At 36.8% G+C, this 21,254-nt stretch overlaps 1 protein-coding gene and 1 non-coding gene across 2 annotated transcripts; one reads left to right on the top strand and one right to left on the bottom strand.

Annotated features, from left to right (window-relative positions):
• Positions 1 to 1,707: 1,707 nt before the first annotated feature.
• On the bottom strand, positions 1,708 to 19,875 carry LOC140142995 (uncharacterized). Its single transcript, XM_072165023.1, has 8 exons — positions 19,761 to 19,875; positions 6,835 to 6,891; positions 5,706 to 5,831; positions 4,638 to 4,997; positions 4,015 to 4,065; positions 3,064 to 3,429; positions 2,391 to 2,441; positions 1,708 to 1,775 (listed from the first exon to the last, which is right to left on the bottom strand). The coding sequence occupies exons 1-8, from the start codon at positions 19,780 to 19,782 to the stop codon at positions 1,708 to 1,710; spliced, it is 1,101 nt and encodes a 366-aa protein (XP_072021124.1). The 5' UTR covers positions 19,783 to 19,875.
• A 292-nt stretch (positions 19,876 to 20,167) lies between these two features.
• Trnak-cuu (transfer RNA lysine (anticodon CUU)) lies at positions 20,168 to 20,240 on the top strand. The gene has a single exon. It is a non-coding gene; the product is annotated as a tRNA-Lys (tRNA).
• Positions 20,241 to 21,254: the final 1,014 nt, after the last annotated feature.

The raw sequence follows: 21,254 nt of genomic DNA, 5'->3' as shown, positions 1-21,254 counted from the left end.
TGACTGCTTCTCTGAGACAGTGGCGGATCCAGGAATTTGGGAAGGGGGGGTGGGCACACTCGAAGTTTTCGCCGCCACCTGTTTGAATGGCCACGAAGAACCATGTGCGCGCCATGCAGGGGTTAAGTCCCCTCAGAATTGGAAACTTGGTCAAAGTTAAGGCCATGAAGCCATTTTGGGGGCGATCATTGGGTCAGGGTGTAAGCTGATGAAAGGGGGGGTCATTGGGTGACAGATTTGCAAAAAAGTCAACTTTTCAGAGAGAATGTTAATGTAGCCAGCAGAGTCGTTCAACTGTTCAGTATAGCACGAAAAGGATAAATGTTAGGGGGTGGGTGAGCCCACTTTAGGGGAACTTGAAAATCCACATTTTGGAACTTCTGCGGCCCCGCAAATAAATCCTGGCTATATATAGGCCTAGCTATTAACAACACAGGCTTGCTTAATATGTTTTGCAGCAACTTGCTTACATGTTTTATACCATTATAACCTAAAATTGAACAACCTCTACTAACATTAATGTTTTATGCGCTGGGGTTATATGTTTGTTGGGATAAAGTTAAAATCAATCATTTTGTCACGAGCTGTTTTAAAAGAAACCTGAGGGATTGAGTGAGTGAGTAGGCCTAACAACATTATCACAGGTCTGGATATTCACGTAGGCTTCTTTAATATGACAGGAGCTAACATAATGATTATCATTATTATCAAGCTAACATGATCATTGCTATACTGGATGAATAATCAACACCAAGACACCATGATTATCATCACCGTTTACCATGTTTACTAACCACTCCCGTTTACTAACCGCTCCTAGACCATGGTGTTCATAATATCATGTTTGAGGTACCAAATATGACCACTTGATGTTTCTACTGCCCTGTTATCTGCTTTTAGTGTGAATTTTTGCAGCAAAACCCTTGCAAGTTGCCTGGCAGTTTATCGCCATTTTGATGTCACACATTACTTGTCTATTCACCCATTTCATGGTTCGGCCATATGCGAGGAGAGCCTCGATCTGGCAGCATGCATGAATGGGAATTGAACCCCAGTCTTATAATATTGCGTTAAGTTAAGTAACACTTCCTTTCATGTCTATTGCCAGTTCGACGCTCTCCCTGCATATGGCTGAATCATGCAATAGGCGAATAATTACCTTCAAAGTTTTTTAACTACATGAACGTGTGACTTTTCTACTTGCAGCATTTATATTGAAACATGCAATAACATCAGTACATGTTATATAGTTCACTCAATTCAAGTTCAGTGATGCCTTAGGTGCACCATTGGGCTACTTGGCGATCAATTACCGCTACCCAAAAAAATGTGCCGCTACTTGCCTCAAATTGGGCTACTTTGCAAGATTCTGGTCGCGGCAGTAGTTTGATGTATTTTTCTTTCAATTTAGCAGATTTATAAAGGTTTCGAGTGTCTAAAACTCCCAATTGTAATTACAAAAGGTTTTGTGACCATTTATTGAGCGGTTTGTAATTTCCCATTAAGTACCGGTAGTTTTTAAGTCAAGTGCTTCTCCGCCCAATTGGGTGTTTTGCATTCTAAATTTGGGTAAATCCGCCCAAATATCCAGTACTGGGTGCTTTTTTTGGAAGTTTAAAAATTGGGCTACTTGAGACTCATTTAAAGCGGCCTGCGAGCCAATAGGCTGTGCCTTGGCGCTGAAAAGTTTTGGCAACACTGTTCAATTTATGTAATCTTCTCCAAGTTGTGATGTGTGATGACGTTCCGTAATTTTGTTTTAGCTTTCCCCAAATCTGTAAAGTTGAGAGGAGATAAAAAAAAATCAAAGTATATGAAACTCTTGGTACATGTTATAAATTGATTTTATAAAGTGATCCTATGGGCTATTCCAGTTGAAATCCATACACCTTCTATGGAAGACGTGACCTTCATAATGTTCAAATTTAGTCACCCATTCAGGTAACCCCATTTGAAATACAAACTCCCTGTGTGGAAGATTAAAGGTTATGTCTTCCATAGGGAGTGTATGGGTTTCAAATGGAATAGAACATCTTCAATTTTCAGGCGAAAAGTTCCTAACTTTTTTGGGAAAATTGTAAAGAAAAACTCTTTTTTCAAATAAAAAAGTTCTACAGTCGGGACTGCCAAGACGGTCGGTCGGAAGAGGACAAGCAAGCAACTTTTTTGGGCCAAATTGACCAACACTGATTCTTAGCATTTTATACCTACATTCATGTATCAACCTAGCTAGCACTGGTTCAGTGACAATCTGACAACCCCTCCTCCATATATGTACAAGAAGAGCCATACCCACTCACAGTCAGTTTCAAGAAGAGTAGGGTGTCCTGTCCCTACTATCCCCAGCATCCCCGTATTCTAATTCAAACCTGCTTAAATTTAATGCTTACCTTTAGGTTCTAAAGTCTTTGCTCCATAATATATAAACTTGCATTCCTCTCCTGTAATATCGACATAAAGAAAACAAAATATTCATTCTTGTCCATTTAAAATCCACACTACCCCTGTGGAAGATTTTGGAAATATCTGCCACAGGGAGAGTATGAATTTCAAATGGAATGAACACATTAGGCAGCTCCATGTGAATTTCATGCACCCTCTGAGAAAGATTCAACCTGAATCTTCCACTGAGGGAGGATGAGTTTCAAACGGATCTGCCTAATGTGTTCATTCCATTTGAAATTCATACTCCCCCTGTGGAAGATATTTCCAAATTCTTCCACAGAGGTAGTGTGGATTTTAAATGGAATTGCACATCTGTGTGTCCCTAAAAAGGTTACATGCAGAAAATGAAGAGCATTTTGCAATGGTACAACAAAAACAAATGTCATTTTTTCAGATATTATTTACACATCTTTCCTATAACTCTGTGTTTTAGGCAGAATCCAAAAACTGCCCATCCACCCATCCCTGTGCCATCTACGGATCCAATGGCTGTTCCACCCTGGGATGAGTCAAGTTGCCAGTGAGTGTGCCATCATCTTAGTAAGAATTGCAACTTATTCATTTGTACTTATTTACAATTGACACCTGATAGTGATTATGATTTTAAAAAATAAATACCTGTATCTCGATCAGACTTCGAATACACAGCGTGTAAATCTTTATATTTTGGATCGTTTTCCGTCTTCTCCACCAAATCTATGAAATGGTTAGTCAGCAAATCTGCTAGGAGGTTGTGGTTGATACGGGGAGTTCTCAGAGCATCGATAAACTCTTTCATCCAAGCTTTATCAGTGAAGCTAAACATGCTTTCTATAAGTTCACCAGCACCTCTTGTTTCACCTTGGTTTTCACACACTGCACGTATACGGTCCCTGGGTAGGTACGGCAGGTACGGCAACATTGTATTTGGTTCAATGTATTCTATGATGGCCCGTTTGTTTTCGCGGAAAGTTCTTGTCCAAAGTTCACGATGTTGCAAAACAGCTGAAGAAAAACGTACTATTTGTTTAGAAAAAATTGAAGTAGTAACATACAGCATATCTCTCACAAAGCATGCCCGACAAATATGGTGCTTTTTAAAAACATATTTTAACCCCTTCATTCCGGCGTCAACTGCAGACGACAACTTTCAAAATTTCAGAATTGTACATTTTCATGACCATATTTTGAATCTCAACATGATAAATGCATTAAAATGAGTACAAACAAGCCTAGTATTGGTTCAGTGGTTTTTGAGAAAGCTCTTGTCAATACTTAGACTCTTTTAAGTTGAAGCCTATGGCCAGCATGCAGAGTATTCAAAGAATTGGTGTTTACAAAAGTAATTCCCACACCTTTATGCTACACACATTAATGGAAGTGATGTACAGCTTGCCTACCATTTTTATTAAACTCAGGTTTACAGGGTGGTCCAAAAACAATTTCACCCAAATTAAAATGATAATTTCTGAAAGTTAAAATGTTGCATATTCTAAAAGAACATCTTTCTAAGAGTATTTGGTGAAAAAAATGACTGCAAAAGAATTTAATATTAATAAATGCCCATTGATGTTACAATATCATTCCTACCTCGTGCTGCTGGCGTAATGTCTTGATCATAGTTCTCATTTGGTTCTCCAACTGAAAACAAAAGCACAGCAATTAGTGGCATAATATTAGTCTTTCAAAATTAGGTCGATTTACACCCAAAGACCCCCTTATTTTTGGTTAAAGGAAGTAACCCAATATAAGGAAGCATGTCTAATTTTCTTCCAAAACCATTTTTTGCATTTGAAGCTCACCCTGGGGTACATTGCCCCTGGCCAACGACATGATCGTGACAGAGAGCAATGGTTAGTCTTGTTTGAAATAAGTGTGAGACATGAATGCTATGATTTTTATAAACGTATAACAGGATATTTTCGCAGGATTTAATTTTCATGCTTTTCGCAGTTGAACACAACAGGCAACTGCAAATTTCAAAAAGACTACAAAATGATTTCTAACCCATAGGCTTGAATATGTACCTTGTACTTGAAGCATGGACAATGCATTAAAATGAGTACAAACAAGCCTAGTATTGGTTCAGTGGTAGAAAGCTTGGTAGAAACACTTGGGACATTTATGTTGAAGCCTATGGCTAGCTTGCAGAGCATTAAAATCACGAAAAAATTTATCCCGTGAAAATAAAGTGTTATACAATTCTCTGTTACCTGTCATGGACGAACACAGACCACCAGGTGGTACATCATCAATTCCCGTCTTCTTTTTCACATACGTCTCATCCAACAGATCCACAAGCAAGTCATGTCCACTATACTGCAAACCAGTGCGTAGATCTTGAGGCCAATCGTTCTCACCATTTGCAAGCTTTAATAAGTGTTCTAAGAGTTCCTCAGCACCGGTGGTCTGACCTTGGTGCGTGTGGACGGCTTTGATTTTATCCGCCTGTGCTCTGGGCATATAGGGGAAATAGACTAAGAGATCATATCCATTTATACACTGAGTCAATTTTTCATGAACATATGGATCCTTCAAAACTTTCACCCAGATTTCCAACTGTTCTAATTTTTCTGAAAATTAAGAAGAAAAACAATGAAATTGGTTAGTTCTGTGTGTTCTTTGTAATGGTATCAACTAGAAAACTTGAAACTTGACGGTGATCAACAATTGTTTACCAAAAGGACAAACCCAAAACTCTTGATCACACTGGAGTCTTATTATTTTACTATTTTATTTCAAATATCAGGACTGCCCCTCGCAATAAATGTACCTTGCAATTATGGGGCCATGGTGGCTCTGCCAACCCGCCAAAATTATTCAGAGATAAAATGGGGATGGCATAGAGTATTAAAAGTGTCCTTAAAATTTAAAATGGGACAAAAAATTGACAAAAGGGGACACAAATTTGGCTTTGCCCTGTCACACTAAAATCCTGGCTACGCTACCGAAATTGTTCAATATGCACTGAATTTATAATATTGAAGGAGATATGAACATCTTCATTCATTCATTAAAATTCATTCAATTGTTTTTAAACTATAAAAGTACGGACAGTTCTGTGAAAATATGGTGTTCACTATTCAAATTTTTTGTCCACTTTTCTTAAATTAATTCAAATTGTTTTAAAATGGCCCAGCCTTTGTTATCAGCCACTGTTGACTTGTTTTGTGACTCCCAATTTTTTCCCCATTTTTTTGTAAGGTTTACACATTTAGTGAATTTTCTTAATGTTTAAACATTCCCAAATGTTTAATATCAATAGTCTATATATTACTCACCTTCGGTTGTGGTACTACGGAGGCGATGGCTTCTTCGAGGCGGAGCCTGCCCTGGGCTGTCACCAGAACACTGCATTGTATCGTCTGTCACATCTGCACCATTGATGTGAGTGCTAGAGGATGAAGCTATAAAAGTCAAAATAAAAGTGTTAACTTTTCCAGGAATTAAAACTCCAGATGTTCCATTACATTTTGAAAAATTTGCATTTTTTTTGCCCAAAATAACCAATGGGTGGGGGCCTGGTCATTGAACAGTTTGTCCCATTTGATAAGGAACCAAAGTTTATTTGTAAAATTGATTTCAACAGTATTTGTTTTTCCAGTATGGAAATATTTTCACTTTTGATTGACCCTTGGCAATTGTTTCTTTACTATTATTATTGCTATTTTTAATAAGAATGTATCTTTTTTTAATGTCTTAAGAAATAAAAAAGAAAGAAACACTCTAAAAAAGGATTTAACATTAATTTCATTCTTTGTGTTCCACACCCAAAATGTGCCCAAATCTTTCCCATTTACCACATATCCATAAATGCAAAATAACATGACACAAAACTATACAGCACATCAGGCAACATATCCAATCACCAAACCAAGTTTGATATCAAGTTGGACAGATTGAGCATGATACCTGAATTTATCGGTCAAGCTAGAGTTATCAAATATCACGCGAGACGAAGTCGAGCGCGATATTTGAAAACTCTAGCGAGATTGATAAATTCAGGTATCATGCGAAAGTATCCGTCCAATTTTATCATTATTATGTCTTCAGAATCTTATTTGGTCAAAAACATGATTTTTCATGATTTTTAGATCAAAAACATGATTTTTAGTAAAAAAACATGATTTTTAGTAGAAAACAATTTTTTGTCAAAACCATGTCTTTGCTTAAAATTATGATATCTACTCAAAATTTGATTTTGGAAAAAATTGTGATTTTTGGTCAAAAATGTGATTTTGGGAAAAAATGTGATTTTTGGTCTAAAATGTGATTTTCATTTTTGGTCAAAAATGTGTTTTTCTGGATGATAACATAAGCCCCACACATGTGTGGGGGCCAAAAATGTAAATAACCACAAGTGGTTTGGGTTTATACCGGTAATTTCAAAGTAATAAATAATGATGGTACCTTTATCTCCAGTAGTTTCTTGAATTGGCTGTGTTGAGTTATCACATGCTTTTCTTTCTGAAATGGCAAAAAACAAATACTGACAAGTTAAATTTGGTGACCTGGTTGATCAGACTCCAGGGTGGGAAAAAGATGGGAAAACAGGAAGCTCCTTGCCGGGAAATGTTGGCAACTCACGGGCAATTTTTCAAAAACCTTCGGCTAATGAAGGAGTACATCCCACTCATACACACTCCTTCACTGTGTGCATTGTTTACGTTGAGGGGCATGTGATGCCCATGGATTGGCACTTGTGCTACACCGCACATCGTCATCATCCCTATATCTTTGTGTCAAAAATTGCCGTGATAGTACGGCGAATCCTCTCATTTTTCAAAAGCTACGCATGGCGATTTTGTTCGAGATAGGCCGAGCGACTCAGGCTAAGCATACCATTTACATGATATGAGATATCACACACAGCCTGCCGCATAGTTTCTATTCTACGATTTGTGCATGATGATCAGTACCACATAATGTGTTGCCATTATAGAAAATTCGATTTGTGGTCAGGTAAAACGCAGGTTTTGTTTCCAGTACACTAACTCGAAAAGCAATACACTAATTAGCGGGGCCTTAGTGTTTGCTGTGGATATAGTTTACTGCATTTTATAAGTAAAGATTTTGAAATTCAAAGTAAAAATTGTGATATTTTCAACTGTTTGAGAAATGAATTATACAAAGGAACCTGTGTAAGATCCAGCTGCTGTATCTATAATACAATGTACATTACCGACTTTCTTTATCTGCGTCAATAATAGAATATTGATTTCAATCGAATTGAATACATGTCTCCATTTTGAGTTTGTACTACACCTCTGAGCGTTCAAGCGATCGATTTCTAGCCAATCAGATACGGTAGGCCTCCTTTTCTTGCGTTCGGTGAAATACCAATCGCCTGTCGCTCACCAACGGAGTATTAAGTTAACATTGGCTGTCGACACTGTGCACCGGTGGGTCTCTCATGCTTCTTACCTGGCATCTTCATCCTTTGTTCCTATTTTATGTCCCTGTGGTTGTGTTCTGTGCAGCTGGCCTGCTTTTTATGTATAGTTTTATTTGTTTAATTTTTAAGGGGGTACTACGCCAATTTTATGCCTATTTTTGCACTTTTCTCAAAAAATTATAGCACATTGGTGACAAGTAAGAGTATGTAGGCCTATATTATAGGGGCAAGGACTACAACTACTGGATATTGAAAATTCAGCAACTCAAAGCAAGTAGGTTATTGATCAAATATTGGTTTTCCCTCATTTTTGACTGTAACCCCACAACTGTTGTCTGTGCTGAAATAAAATTTACAGTGCAGTAGTTGTAGTCCTTGCCCCTACTATATTTTTATACTTGTCCCCAATGCGCTATAATTTTTAAGAAAAATGCAAAAATAGGCACAAATTTTGGCAGGGGTGTAGTACCCCCTTAAGTTAAATTCATATTTTGTTTGATATTGATTTCATTTCATTTCATTTCATATTTATTCAAAATAACATCGTGGCAAATAGCCAAATTGCGTTACTTTTTACAATCTTAAAACATCAAAAATTATTTACTATTATTACACATAAAAGTTATTAAAATACAATATTACAAGAAATATGCATAAGAAAAACATATAATATTCAGAATTATATTGCACATAATTATAAAAGCTTATCTCCACACTCACCCCATCACACCACACTCACCCCCTCACACACCCACTTGACACCTAAGCACACCTCTTATTCCCAAACACAATGACCACAAATAATATGCGTCACACACCAAATCAAATAAGCATCAAAAAAGCATAAGAGAAACAACTAGAAGGCTAGATATATTTGTACACAAATACGGCTATACCCGCATGTTATCGGTGTACCCAAACTTACAGTCATTATATTGCTGAGGACTGAAAATAAAGAAATTGTAAAAAGTCGCCCAATTGGGCAGAAAATGTGTAAAAAGTGAAAGTCCAAGTCACAAGCTTTAATTGAATGTAGGTTGCACTGTGGTAGCACTTAAAATAAAGAAATTGTAAAAAGTCCCCTCCTAGGGGAGTCGTCTCTCTTACTCTCCATAGGTTGCTGTTGTCAGTATCTCTTACTCACAGTGAGGCTATGCAATATGATTAGGGGGAAACTATTGCAGAGGGAGTATGTAAATTAAATGGAACAGCTATTTCAGAGGGAGTATGGAAATTATACGGAACATTTTGGGGCCATTTCAGAGGGAGTATGTAAATTAAATGGAACAGCCAATGGGTATGTAAATTAAATGGAACAGCCAATGGGTATGTAATTTAACTGGAACAGCCTTAACGCTTCACGCTGGTATTTCCAATTATGATATAATACGATCTGTCTGTTTAGTCCTACGTGTGTGGGGTGGATGGGTGTGTGGGTGTGTGGGTGTTAGTAACAATATAATTCTCAGGTGCTATCTGTGTACATATTCTGAGCCCGAAGCTGCTTTCTTTGATGAGAAACGGCCCGCCCTTTGTTTTAACATTTGGGGCCCTGGGGCCCATAATATTTGACTTATGAGGCCCATGTACATAATTATGTTGAAGTATAATTCTCTAGTGCTATCAGTAGACTCAAGCTGGCCACTGTAGCTACTTTATTTACTGAGTAACGACCGGCCCTATGTTTTAGCGTGTGGGGCCCTGGGGCCGATATTATGTGATATATGGGGCTCATATGTACATATAACAATAAAATTCTCAGGTGCAATCTGTTTACAAACTCTGAGCCATAAAGCTGCTTTTATATGATGAGAAACATGGCCCTTTGTTTTAACATTTGGGGCCCTGGGGCCCAATATATATGACCTATGGGGCTCATGTACATATGTTAAAGTATGATTCTCAAGTGCTATCAGTAGACTCAAGCTGGGCATTGTAGCTGCTTTATTTACTGAGTAACGGCCGGCCCTATGTTTTAGCGTTTGGGGCCCTGGGGCCCATATTATGTGACATATGGGGGTTATATATACATATGACAATATAATACTAAAAGACCTATCTGTGTACCAAGTCTGAACCCTGTAGCTACTTTATTTGCTGAGAAACAGCCAGCCCTTTGTTTTAACATTAGGGCCCTGGGGCCCCCAGCCTTGTACATCTGGGGCCAAAATGGGCAAAAGGCACATCTTCAACTTAGGGCCTATACATATGCCACATATGAGCCCTAGCGATCTTGTACTTTTAGAGCTAGGCTTGTCAATCTGTTGCACTATATTTTAACATTTGGGCCCCTGGGGCCCATAATATATAACATATGGGGCTCTTGTATATTTGTAAATATAGAGTACACCTAGGGCTATCAGTGTACCAACTCAGGGCCCTGAGGCTGCTTCATTTGATGAGAAATGGCGTGCTTTGTATTTTCACATTTGGGCCCCTGGGGCCCGTGACCTTTGACCTCTGGGGCCAAGATGGGCAAAAGGCACTTCTACTGGGTAGGGCCCATAAGTGTACCACATATGGGCCCTGGGGCCCTTGTAGTTTTAGCGCTAGCCTTGACTAATGTTAATTCAATGCATTGAAATCGAATTGAATTGAAATGAATTTTGGGCGATTTTCATTTCAATGCATTGGAATTGAATTGGAATCGGAATGAGTGGGCTTGGGCATGAATTGAATTGGATTGGAATTGAAATCATCGTGAGCAATGAAGAATTGAATTGGATTGGAATTGAAATCATGATGAGTGACGAAGAATGAAGTGGAATTGAAATGAAATTCAGCTTTGATTTCAATTCAGCATTTCAATTCACAAGCAGATGTCTGTGATTCCAGATCATTCCACCTGTAAAAAGTGCCATTCCCCCATTCTAAAAATTTAGCATCAATAGATCACATAGAACGTGAAGTTCTGCTATATTTAAACAAACTGTTTTCCCCAAACATGATAAATAACAAGAAACAGTGGTCACCATAAACTGGTACAAAACATAAACATTAAGTGTTACAAAACATATTGCAACTACGTATTCTGGAAAGCTTTCATTTAAAAATGATAGCATAAAATACACATTGAAGAAAATTAAAAGTATATAAAAATATGATATTGTTTCTCATACACAGGTACTTAAACTTTTTGAGACTTTTTGGAGTTCCTCTTAATCTTTCTTTAGAAGAATATCTACTGTCTCTCTTGTCATGTGGAAAAATTATAGGTTCTATGTTCATAAAGACACTAATATCTTCTAATATGATGCAAATTGATTCTTAACATTTCTAATGTTTTAAATTGCTTGATATGATCGATAATGTGAGTATGAGATCCCTCCCCATTGCCAAAGATCTCAAACTTTTGGCACTAATCATAAAGCCCCAATTATTCTCAAGCTCCTAATATTTATGCACAAAAGTCATTGTACATTTGAACAAATTGTGAGAAAACCATTAAAGAAAATGCTTATATCTTTGACAGCTTTTTTCACACTTTTTCAAAAGTACATGGATTTTGGATGTAAAATCTTAGGAGGAGCAGGAGACAAGTAGGGGCTATCTAAATAGTATCAAAACCTTGATTTTTGACATCTTTGACCGCACATCTTAAGTTTAGACAATAATGTGCATGGTGGACAAGAAGTTAAGACAAAATTAGGATATTTAGGAAGTCAGTCACCTAAGAACTAAGAAGTTCCAAAGTTTCATAAAATAGGACCCAGGTCAAGGATCACTCGCATTGTTTGAATGTGAAAAATGAGTTAACATAACAATAAAGTATCTTCTTGATTTTGACATAAAATTGGTAGTAAAATTTAAAACATGCACTGCTAAAACAGTGTCTAGATATCAAACACCATTCTAGACACCATCTTGTCCTCAATTTGTAAACATGTCTAAATGCTAAATTTTTTTAGTAATTTGATGCCTTGTGTTAAGATATTAAACACTTGATGTTTTGAAGTTTGACATTTGTGTTTAGATTTTACATGTGTTTACAAATCGAGGACAAAAAAGTGTTCAATCTCTAGACACAGTTTTTGCAGTGTGTCTTTGGTCAATTAACACAAACTGCAACTGTATTGGAATTGGAATTGAATTGGAATTGAAATGAATGCTTAGAATTGAATTGAAATTGATTAGCTGTTAATTTCACTGCATTGGATTGGAATTGAAATGAAATGATTTTGAAAATGAAAAATTGAATTGGAATCGAATTGAATTAATTCTAAAGCAAGGTGGATTGAATTGGAATTGAATAGCAAGACTCCGGGTGTAGAAAGAATTGAATTTGAATCGAATTGAAATCAATTTTCCGGAGTGAAATAACAATAGCCTTGACAGAATGATGTGTTTGATAGGAAAAGAAGAAGATGGAGAAGAAGAAGAAACCACAGGATGGCAATATACCCGTTCATGCTTCGCATGCGGGTATAAAAAAATTATATTGCACATAATTATGAAAGCAAACCCCTTAACTAATCTTATCTCCACACTTATCCACACAAACGCACCCCTACTCACCCCCTCTTGAGCGCACCTCTTACATGTACCTTATTCATTCCAATAACCGCCCAGGGCGCTTAGCAAAGTCATTTTGGGTGGGCGCTTATTTTTTACAGGGTTTACCAGGTTTTTTCTTAATGGGCGTCTATTAGAGACGAATTTACGCATGTTACAAAAGGGTCCTTGACGTTACTTCTAGTAGCTTTTCTGATGCAGAAAATGTATTACAAGTTTACACAGGACTTGTGGTCCTCCAGCTATTTCACTGTAGGCCTATCGACGTCGTATTGTTGTCTATCTGTCACTTCAACATTAAGGTTACACGAAGAAACGTATAAAAAACGTATAAAAGACGTATAAAGTTGTTCTCTAAAACAGAGTTTTCTCAGTAATCAAATATCGCAGCGAGTGAAATGTTGGTGCATTGGATGTAGCTTAACATATTTGTGTGTGTTATATACAAATTTTTAGAATAAGTTTGAAAATCCTTCGTTTAAAGCATTTTTACGCATCATGTTCACAAGATCAAAAACACGTTCCATGACGTTTTTTTCAAATGTGCGCCCTGTATAAATCCACGCCGAGTGATTGTTTTCTTCTTTTTCGTGTTGTACTACAAATCGATCAAAGAAATAATGTTGCCATGGGGAAGAACCAAATACAGTACCGATTAAATTTTAAAGGCCGTTTTTTGGGGGAAATTTTGGAGAATTTGCTTGAGAAAAAGCTGGTTTGTGAAATTATCGATATCTTGATTACTGAGACGTTAATTTAGACATCTGAATACCTACATTATTTCTCAACATTCTGCCAATTGCTATTCCATTTGATTTTCACTCCAAAGTGAAGCTAGTTTTGAAAAAAACAAGGTTTTTCTCCATCGGGTTCGTCCAAAATTTCAGCGCCGACATGCGTGTTTATTCTAAGAGCCTTTTTTTTTTTTTTTTTTTTTCCTTTCTTTCTTTCTTTTTTATTCACTATTTCTTTATTCTTTCTTGCTCCTTTCTTTTATAGTTTTTGTATATTTGATTGATTCGCTGACTACAGTGATTGATTGTTTTTCACTTTATATAATTCAGAAATTTGTTGGCCTGCTAAGTCTGTCTAGTTGAATATTCCCAAATTCAATTTACAAATAATTGCTTTGTGATGTTGTTGTTGATGTTATTTCTTTATTTCATCAAAGATATCAAGGCTCTATAAATTTAATATCAACACATTTTCTAGACGGTGGCGTATCTTCATGGGGCGGGCATAGGGGCCAGAGGAAGTGGCCCCAAACCGATTTTAAAATTGATAAAATCCTCATGAAAATTGCCGAAAACGCCCCGCATCACGAGCTCCGGGCACGAGCTGAGCCAAGTTTCATGTCTTGACCGTGGACCGATATTCTATTAAAGTAGGCTTATCTCCCGGTACGCTTGTTCATTTTCTGCATGGCTGTTTCTGTTATGAACTTATGCCCCTCTGAAATCAAGTGCATGAAAAACCTTTCGGCTAACCTTAATGGTACCCTTTAGCTGGTACGGTACCTTTAGCAAATTGAAAATACCCTGGATGGGCGCTTATTGGGGCATGGGCGCTTATTGGAACGAATACGGTACTTTCAAACACAGTCACCCTAAATAATATGCATATACACCAAGTCACTCAATACACTCATATTCACTGTCATACCATACCATAAAAATTGTCACATCAAAATAATTAAATTAACTTGCATCAAATTATTAAACTGCATCATTGGGTGAAACAAAACATCAATTTTTAAGCATTAAGTAAGTTGATGATGTGTGGAATTGGACTCTTTCTGAACCGCTCAGTTCTACAAGGTAAACGAGTGATGGAATTTGAATTGCGCAATTCTCTGCCATGCATAGACTCAGAACGCCTTGTAGGGGGAATGAGATTGCTCGTACGATCACATTTTGACAGAGACTGAGCAAATTTAACACTGTGATTTTTCCTACGGTCAGAAAGAGTCTGAATTCCACATTCTTCAATTGCATCAGTATATGAGTTGTATTTCTTGCCAAGTATTATTTTGCAAGCCCTTTTTTGCACTTTTTCAAGAGAATTAACCTGTTCACATGTCAAAGACGAATCCCATACAACATCACCATATTCTAACAATGATAAGTTTGATATTGATAAGTTTGGTAGTTAAATAAATGCTGTATTTTTTCATTATTATTATGTCTATTTAAATGTATTCAGCGCCTAGAGGCCGCTTAGGATGCAATAGTGCGCTAAATTAATAAATGTCTTCTTCTTTTAACCCATACCAGACAGGGTCTAATTCTGCATAAAACCGGGCAACAGCGTTATTTCTATAGATCTGCTGCGCATTCAAATTGCATTGTATTGCATCGTAATTTCATTTGTGTCTATGCTAATTATGTTTACACAACATGAACTCACATGTTTTCAAGCAAATTCGCCGATAATAGGTGATCAAAAGCGATCGGAATGTTACAAAAGTACAGATCGCATTCAGCTAGCTCGAGATACTCTAGCTAAAATACAGGTTTACATTTACTATCTTACATTATCTTGCTGTATTTCAGCTAGAGCTCCAAACGACAAGCTTCCGGGTTTTTGGAGAACAATACTGTTACGTAAGATGAAGAAGAAACCCGCCTCGAGCCCGCCCTACTCATTATTTCATTGTACTTATTGCAATTTGCCTCCACACATTACGTAATCAACACAAAGCTTTTGTGAGGATTAGTGAGTGGATAAGAAATTGACAGTGGAGGATCTGAAGGACACGCCGATTGTTAGTTGTCAATCATGAATTGCCATAGCGTATTAATATTTTACTGCATGGCATTCCGCAAACACCAAGACAAATTATGCCGTATTTTTCCAAAGATCATCTCATATGAAGTAAGCTGAATGCGATCTGTACTTTTGTAACATTCCGATCGCTTTTGATCACCTATTATCGGTAATTTGCTTTAAAACACGTGAGTTCATGTTGTGTAAACATAATTAGCATAGACACAAATGAAATTATGATGCAATACAATGCAATTTGAATGCGCAGCAGATCTATAGAAATAAAGTTGCCCGGTTTTATGCAGAATTAGACCCTGTCTGCATTCAGCTTACTTCATATGAGATGATCTTTGGAAAAATACGGCATAATTTGTCTTGGTGTTTACGGAATGCCATGCAGTAAAATATTAATACGTTGCGGCAATTCATGATTGACAACTAACAACTAGTAACAGTATTGTTCTCCAAAAAAACCCGGAAGCTTGTCGTTTGGAGCTCTAGCTGAAATACAGCAAGATAATGTAAGATAGTAAATGTAAACCTGTATTTTAGCTAGAGTATCTCGAGCTAACCCATACCGTAGTAGCTCTGCACAACGGTATGGGATGAAGTGTATACAAAAAGTTAGTGCAATGCACTTGCATGATTTCAATTATAGTTTGCATTAAAAAATACAAGACTCCTGTAGCTTAAATAGTTGCATGTTTGTCATAATATTAATTACACAGCTTCTTGTACTTCTTACCTAAATGCCTATGCTTGAAATTGTAATTATTACTTCATTATTTATGCAGAATAAATACAAATTCATTAGCACATGAAGCACATCGGTGCACCAAAACTGCATGAGATGGCACTTCAGTGCAAACTTAATAGGGCAGCGCCCATACGAAAATTTCAAACCAATAAATGATGTGTCTAACTAATAGTCACAGCACCCGGGGGTGGGGGGGGGAGCCTCTTGGAAAATATTTGTACAGGGGTGCTAAAAAGTAAAAGTAGACTTTGACCATCTCTATATACCTGCATAGTGCAAAAAACACCTAGGGCTAGGCTACTACCCGGGCTACATGTAGCACTGAGCTGACTGATTGAACTAGTCGTCAAGGGAAGTTAGAGCCAGACAGGGTCTAATTCTGCATAAAACCGGGCAACAGCGTTATTTCTATAGATCTGCTGCGCATTCAAATTGCATTGTATTGCATCGTAATTTCATTTGTGTCTATGCTAATTATGTTTACACAACATGAACTCACGTGTTTTCAAGCAAATTCGCCGATAATAGTAGTGCCGTACTATTACGCTGACTTTCGTATTCGGCGAGGAGGACGATTTCGACCTCCTGGTTTGTTTACAAACAGAGAGGTAGACAAAAACCGTTCGCGTGTCCAAACACTCAAGTATCAGAAGGATGGTCCACAATAGCGTGATTCACGTAACCTGAATAGGGATTAAAAAGCTGTCACTTAGAACCATGTGCTTCTATTGTCCAATTTGCCATCAAGATTTCATATGGAAACAGTTCAGACCCAGTACAAGATCATGTCAGAAATTAATATTTTGTTCTGGGTCTGATTATTCGGACTAGATAATAGGTGATCAAAAGCGATCGGAATGTTACAAAAGTACAGATCGCATTCAGCTTACTTCATATGAGATGATCTTTGGAAAAATACGGCATAATTTGTCTTGGTGTTTGCGGAATGCCATGCAGTAAAATATTAATACGTTATGCAATTCATGATTGACAACTAACAATCGGGCGTGTCCTTCAGTATCCTCCACTGTCAATTTCTTATCCACTCACAAATCCTCACAAAAGCTTTGTGTTGATTACGTAATATGTGGAGGCAAATTGCAATAAGTACGATGAAATAATGAGTAGGGCGGGCTCCGAGGGGGTTTCTTCTTCATCTTACGTAACATGTATTAAAAAAAAAAAAAACCCGGAAGCTTGTCGTTTGGAGCTCTAGCTGAAATACAGCAAGATAATGTAAGATAGTAAATGTAAACCTGTATTTTAGCTAGAGTATCTCGAGCTAGTTAGAGCAGTATTTAATAATGACTGCATGATTAATAACATGATTAACGAAGAAGAAGTCTAAGAAGAAATTGGAATGATGGATAATCATGATAATTATGATAAATATTATCATAAATGATAAATTTCAATTCAGGACAGGTACTACACTACTGCTGCAAAAATGTAGGGAATTACCCACGGGAATGCGAGACGTCTCACCCCGAAACCTATTCGCCCCAAAAAAGTTCACCCAATACACATTACATACCACGACCAGTTCGCCCCAATTGACTCACCGTGTATAACGTTGCCGTAGCGTGCATAGTACTAGTAGTGTTAAACATGATGTAAATTACTTATAAATCTCCAGTGTAATAATTTATATAATATATGGCAAAACAAAACATTATATAAAAGAAAATAAAAACAACAAAAACTCTTACTCTTGCGAGTTTGTGTATTTTTATTTTACCGATTCAAACTCAGTTAAAATAAGTTTGAGATGTTCAAAACTTTCAAAACTTGCAGTCCTATAAACATATTAAATCAGAGAAGATCTTCTTTGACATAATGAAACTATTAAAAGGACTGAAAAAAAAAAATATTTGGCAATTTTATGCGTACAACTAGCAAAACAAACGCCAGCAGCAGCTTTGAGATGTTTTGTGGGTTCCGTGCTGTGCACCCGGCTGTGCACTGACTTTTGCCCGCTTTTGCACCGCGTGTAAGCGGCGGATATTTGCTGCCACTTCACGAAAAACGCCGGGTGTGATATGTGTTCAATCCTGGTTCAATCAATGGTACCGTGACCAAAGCACATAAAAGTGCCAGAACACACCGACGGCGTACCTTGCTTGACAAGTCCCGGGCCCTTGCCGTGTGCCTTACACACTGATGTACGATCGATTGCTTGACAAGTAGGCCTAGTATGCTCTCGATTTGATTAAGACCCGGAGGTAGTGCCACAAAGAAGAAAAATGCAATGATTTTGTTTGCAAAACTGGTTAAAGTCCAGTAGGCCTATTAATACGATTTCTGTCAAATTTTAATTTGGTTATTCTTTGCCAAATATTATTATAGTAACAACTGTCAGGAAAGTTTTCTGGTCATTCTAAACTGTGATGTTCTAAAATAATCAAAGATATAACAATTTTAAATATTAGTCTCAGATAATTATATATTCATCCTCATATAGCTTGATATGCTGCGTTACAACTCTTTACAATAACTTATTATTATATATATCTTTAATTGAAATGCTATTATTTTAATTATATAATCATAATTTTATAATGTTTCAGATATATTGTAATTGACAGTTATCATGATTCATTTTGTTCTTAATTTCTGCAACTTGCCTGTCAATTCGTTTTGCAAAGATATCGTGAAATTTGAATTTCGTTCTGGTGCACCAGAACGAAATTACAACGCATTGTCTATGGAGCAGTGTAATAGGCCTACACATAATCGTGCATAACTCGCAAACGCAAAATCGGAATCAACTGAAATTTTGGGAATAGGCTTTTTTCGTGGATATCTACTGAATAATGTCATAAAAAGAGATTGCTAGGATCACGAAACACTCCTTTAATAGGCCTACTGGGCTTTAATCAGTTTTGCAAACAAAATCCCAACTTGTTCTTCTTCGCGTGCCTCCCAGTATATGCTTACGTCACAATTTCAAAACACGGCCCGTAATTCTCGGGTCGTAAAAACATACTCGATAAAATAGATAAGTAACAAAAACCCATATGGATGGAAAAGTACATGATCAAAAATAAAATGTTTTCATAACATAAACATAGTCAGCTTAACTGAATCTCGGGGCTGAATCACAAGGGTTTCTAAACAAATTCATAGCATTACACGTTTATATATATCACCAGCCAAATTGTTACAAATACTCAACATTTATTTAAAAACAGCACTGCATACTGTCTACTGAAAATACAAATTGTATTAGTTACGAACAATGGATTGTAAAAACATGACAAATTCATAAAATACAAAAATACATTTTAATGGCATGAAATTCATAGAACACGGTCAAATTTGTTTACAAAGACATAGGCCTACAGTAAATAAACAAATTAAACAACACAATGTAAAGTGATTCAATTATATAATAATAATTAAGATATGATTAATATATACTAGTACTATTAATAATATTAAAATGATAGTTATTTTTTATTGTTATCATAAGAAAATAATAATAATACTATAATTTTTACTATAATACCGTATTAATTATTATTATATGAATAGGTCGTATTGATTATTCCATAATACATGAATATAAATGCAAACAATTGGAAGTTGTATTGATTGGCCATATGACCGCATGCACTGCATTCACGGCACTTTACAGTTTACACAGTGAGTCAATTGGGGCGAACTTGTCGTGGTATGTAGGTGTATTGGGGCGAACTGGTCGCGGTATGTACGTGTATTGGGGCGAACTGGTAGTGGTATGTACTGGTGTGGGGCGAAACGTCCTGACACCACCCACGGTACGATCCGGAAGTCATGCAAGTGTGCCGAATTTGGCAGTCCGGGCACCAATCATACAGCATAATTTTATAAGCTTATAAAAAACGATCAAAACGGAATATAAATATTACATTTACGTCGACTCACTTGCTGCCTTTCTATCCGACATCACGTTACTTTGCAGAATGTCACCGTGAAAGCGAATTAATGCATTTTGTCATTCAAAATATGAAATTGACGGCCGTCATTACTTCTCTGTTTTGGCCAGATGATTGGGCGCTCAGCTCAAGTTCCAACATTCTGGTGTAAAACTACGCCCAATTTGGGCGTAAAATGATCACAGGAAAAGTCACGTGGGATTGTTTTTGCCGGTATTATTTTGTTCGCCGTATTTTTTCAGAAGATATTCAATGAAAAATATGCCTAAAGTAAATAACTTCTTTTAAATTGAGTTTAAATTATAAATTATTATAATTAGATTATAAAATGGAGCTAAATGATCGTTATGATGTAAATTGAGGTATATTATATGCCCAGCTTCCCCTATGTGCCAAGCCCGGCTAGCTCAGTCGGTAGAGCATGGGACTCTTAATCCCAGGGTCGTGGGTTCGAGCCCCACGTTGGGCGCACTTTTTTTTTCAATTTGATTTTTAAGAATATTTTACATAAAGGCATGTCCTACAAGTTCCATCAATAAAAATAAAACCCAATTATTCTTCGTTTTTTATTTCCCGTGTGTTTAGTCTGTTATTTTTTTGGGACTTCACGAATATAGAGCCCTACATAGTCTCAGGCCATTGACTGTAAAAAGTCTTTTCTTTTTACAGTCTATGCTTAGGCCTACAGATGTTGGTTTTTTGTTTTTTGTTTTTTTTGGTTTGGCTACTAATGAAATGAAATGATTAGTTTCCCGTCACATTTTTTTTCAGTGAAATATGACGTCATGATTTCATTATTCATTATTTTGGAAAAATCATGAATTTCATTATTGTCAAAACTTTCATTTATATGGCTATTAGGCCTAGAGCCTACTGGTATAGTGTTGATGAAAGAGCATCTCAAAATTATTTCAATACATGTTCGGGCACACCCTTTCCAACGAAAAATGAAAACTTTAATCTCAACATTTAATTTTGAGCATGGAGAAAGGAAATCATAATTTCCCTCCTGTTTCTCCCCATTGTCCCCTTCTGTTTTTCTTCTCTTATTTTTCCATTTTGCTTTTCACCTTTCCACATTTTTTCTACTCAGACAACCCTTGTTTACCAAAAGTAATAAATTTTATTTAATTAATGACGACACAGCATTCTGTCATCCCTGTCTAGCCCCCGCTCCAAAGGTTTGACCTGGTTGTTAAACCGGCGCAGGCCAGATGTCAGAACTGCAAATCAAATGCAGCAAGGTAGAGGTTGTAATATCGTGCACATAGCTACATATAGGCCTACCTTGCTGTGTATGTGAACAGAGCACGTGTATTTTGCTCACTGGCAATTGATACAAACAGAAGGTATCAATAAATGGGTCAGTATGAATGGATCATTTTCGAAGTTTATGTTGTGATGAAGTTTGGAAGTCAACATGTGCGATGATGCCGAGTATTAGGGAACAAACCAAAAGATCAATGACGTCCTATAAACGTTT

Source organism: Amphiura filiformis, chromosome 20, assembly GCF_039555335.1.
Source record: "Amphiura filiformis chromosome 20, Afil_fr2py, whole genome shotgun sequence".
Classification (NCBI taxonomy): Eukaryota; Metazoa; Echinodermata; class Ophiuroidea; order Amphilepidida; family Amphiuridae; genus Amphiura; species Amphiura filiformis.
The sequence above is the reverse complement of the archived record's forward strand: the minus strand, read 5'-3'. Positions and strand labels throughout refer to the sequence as shown.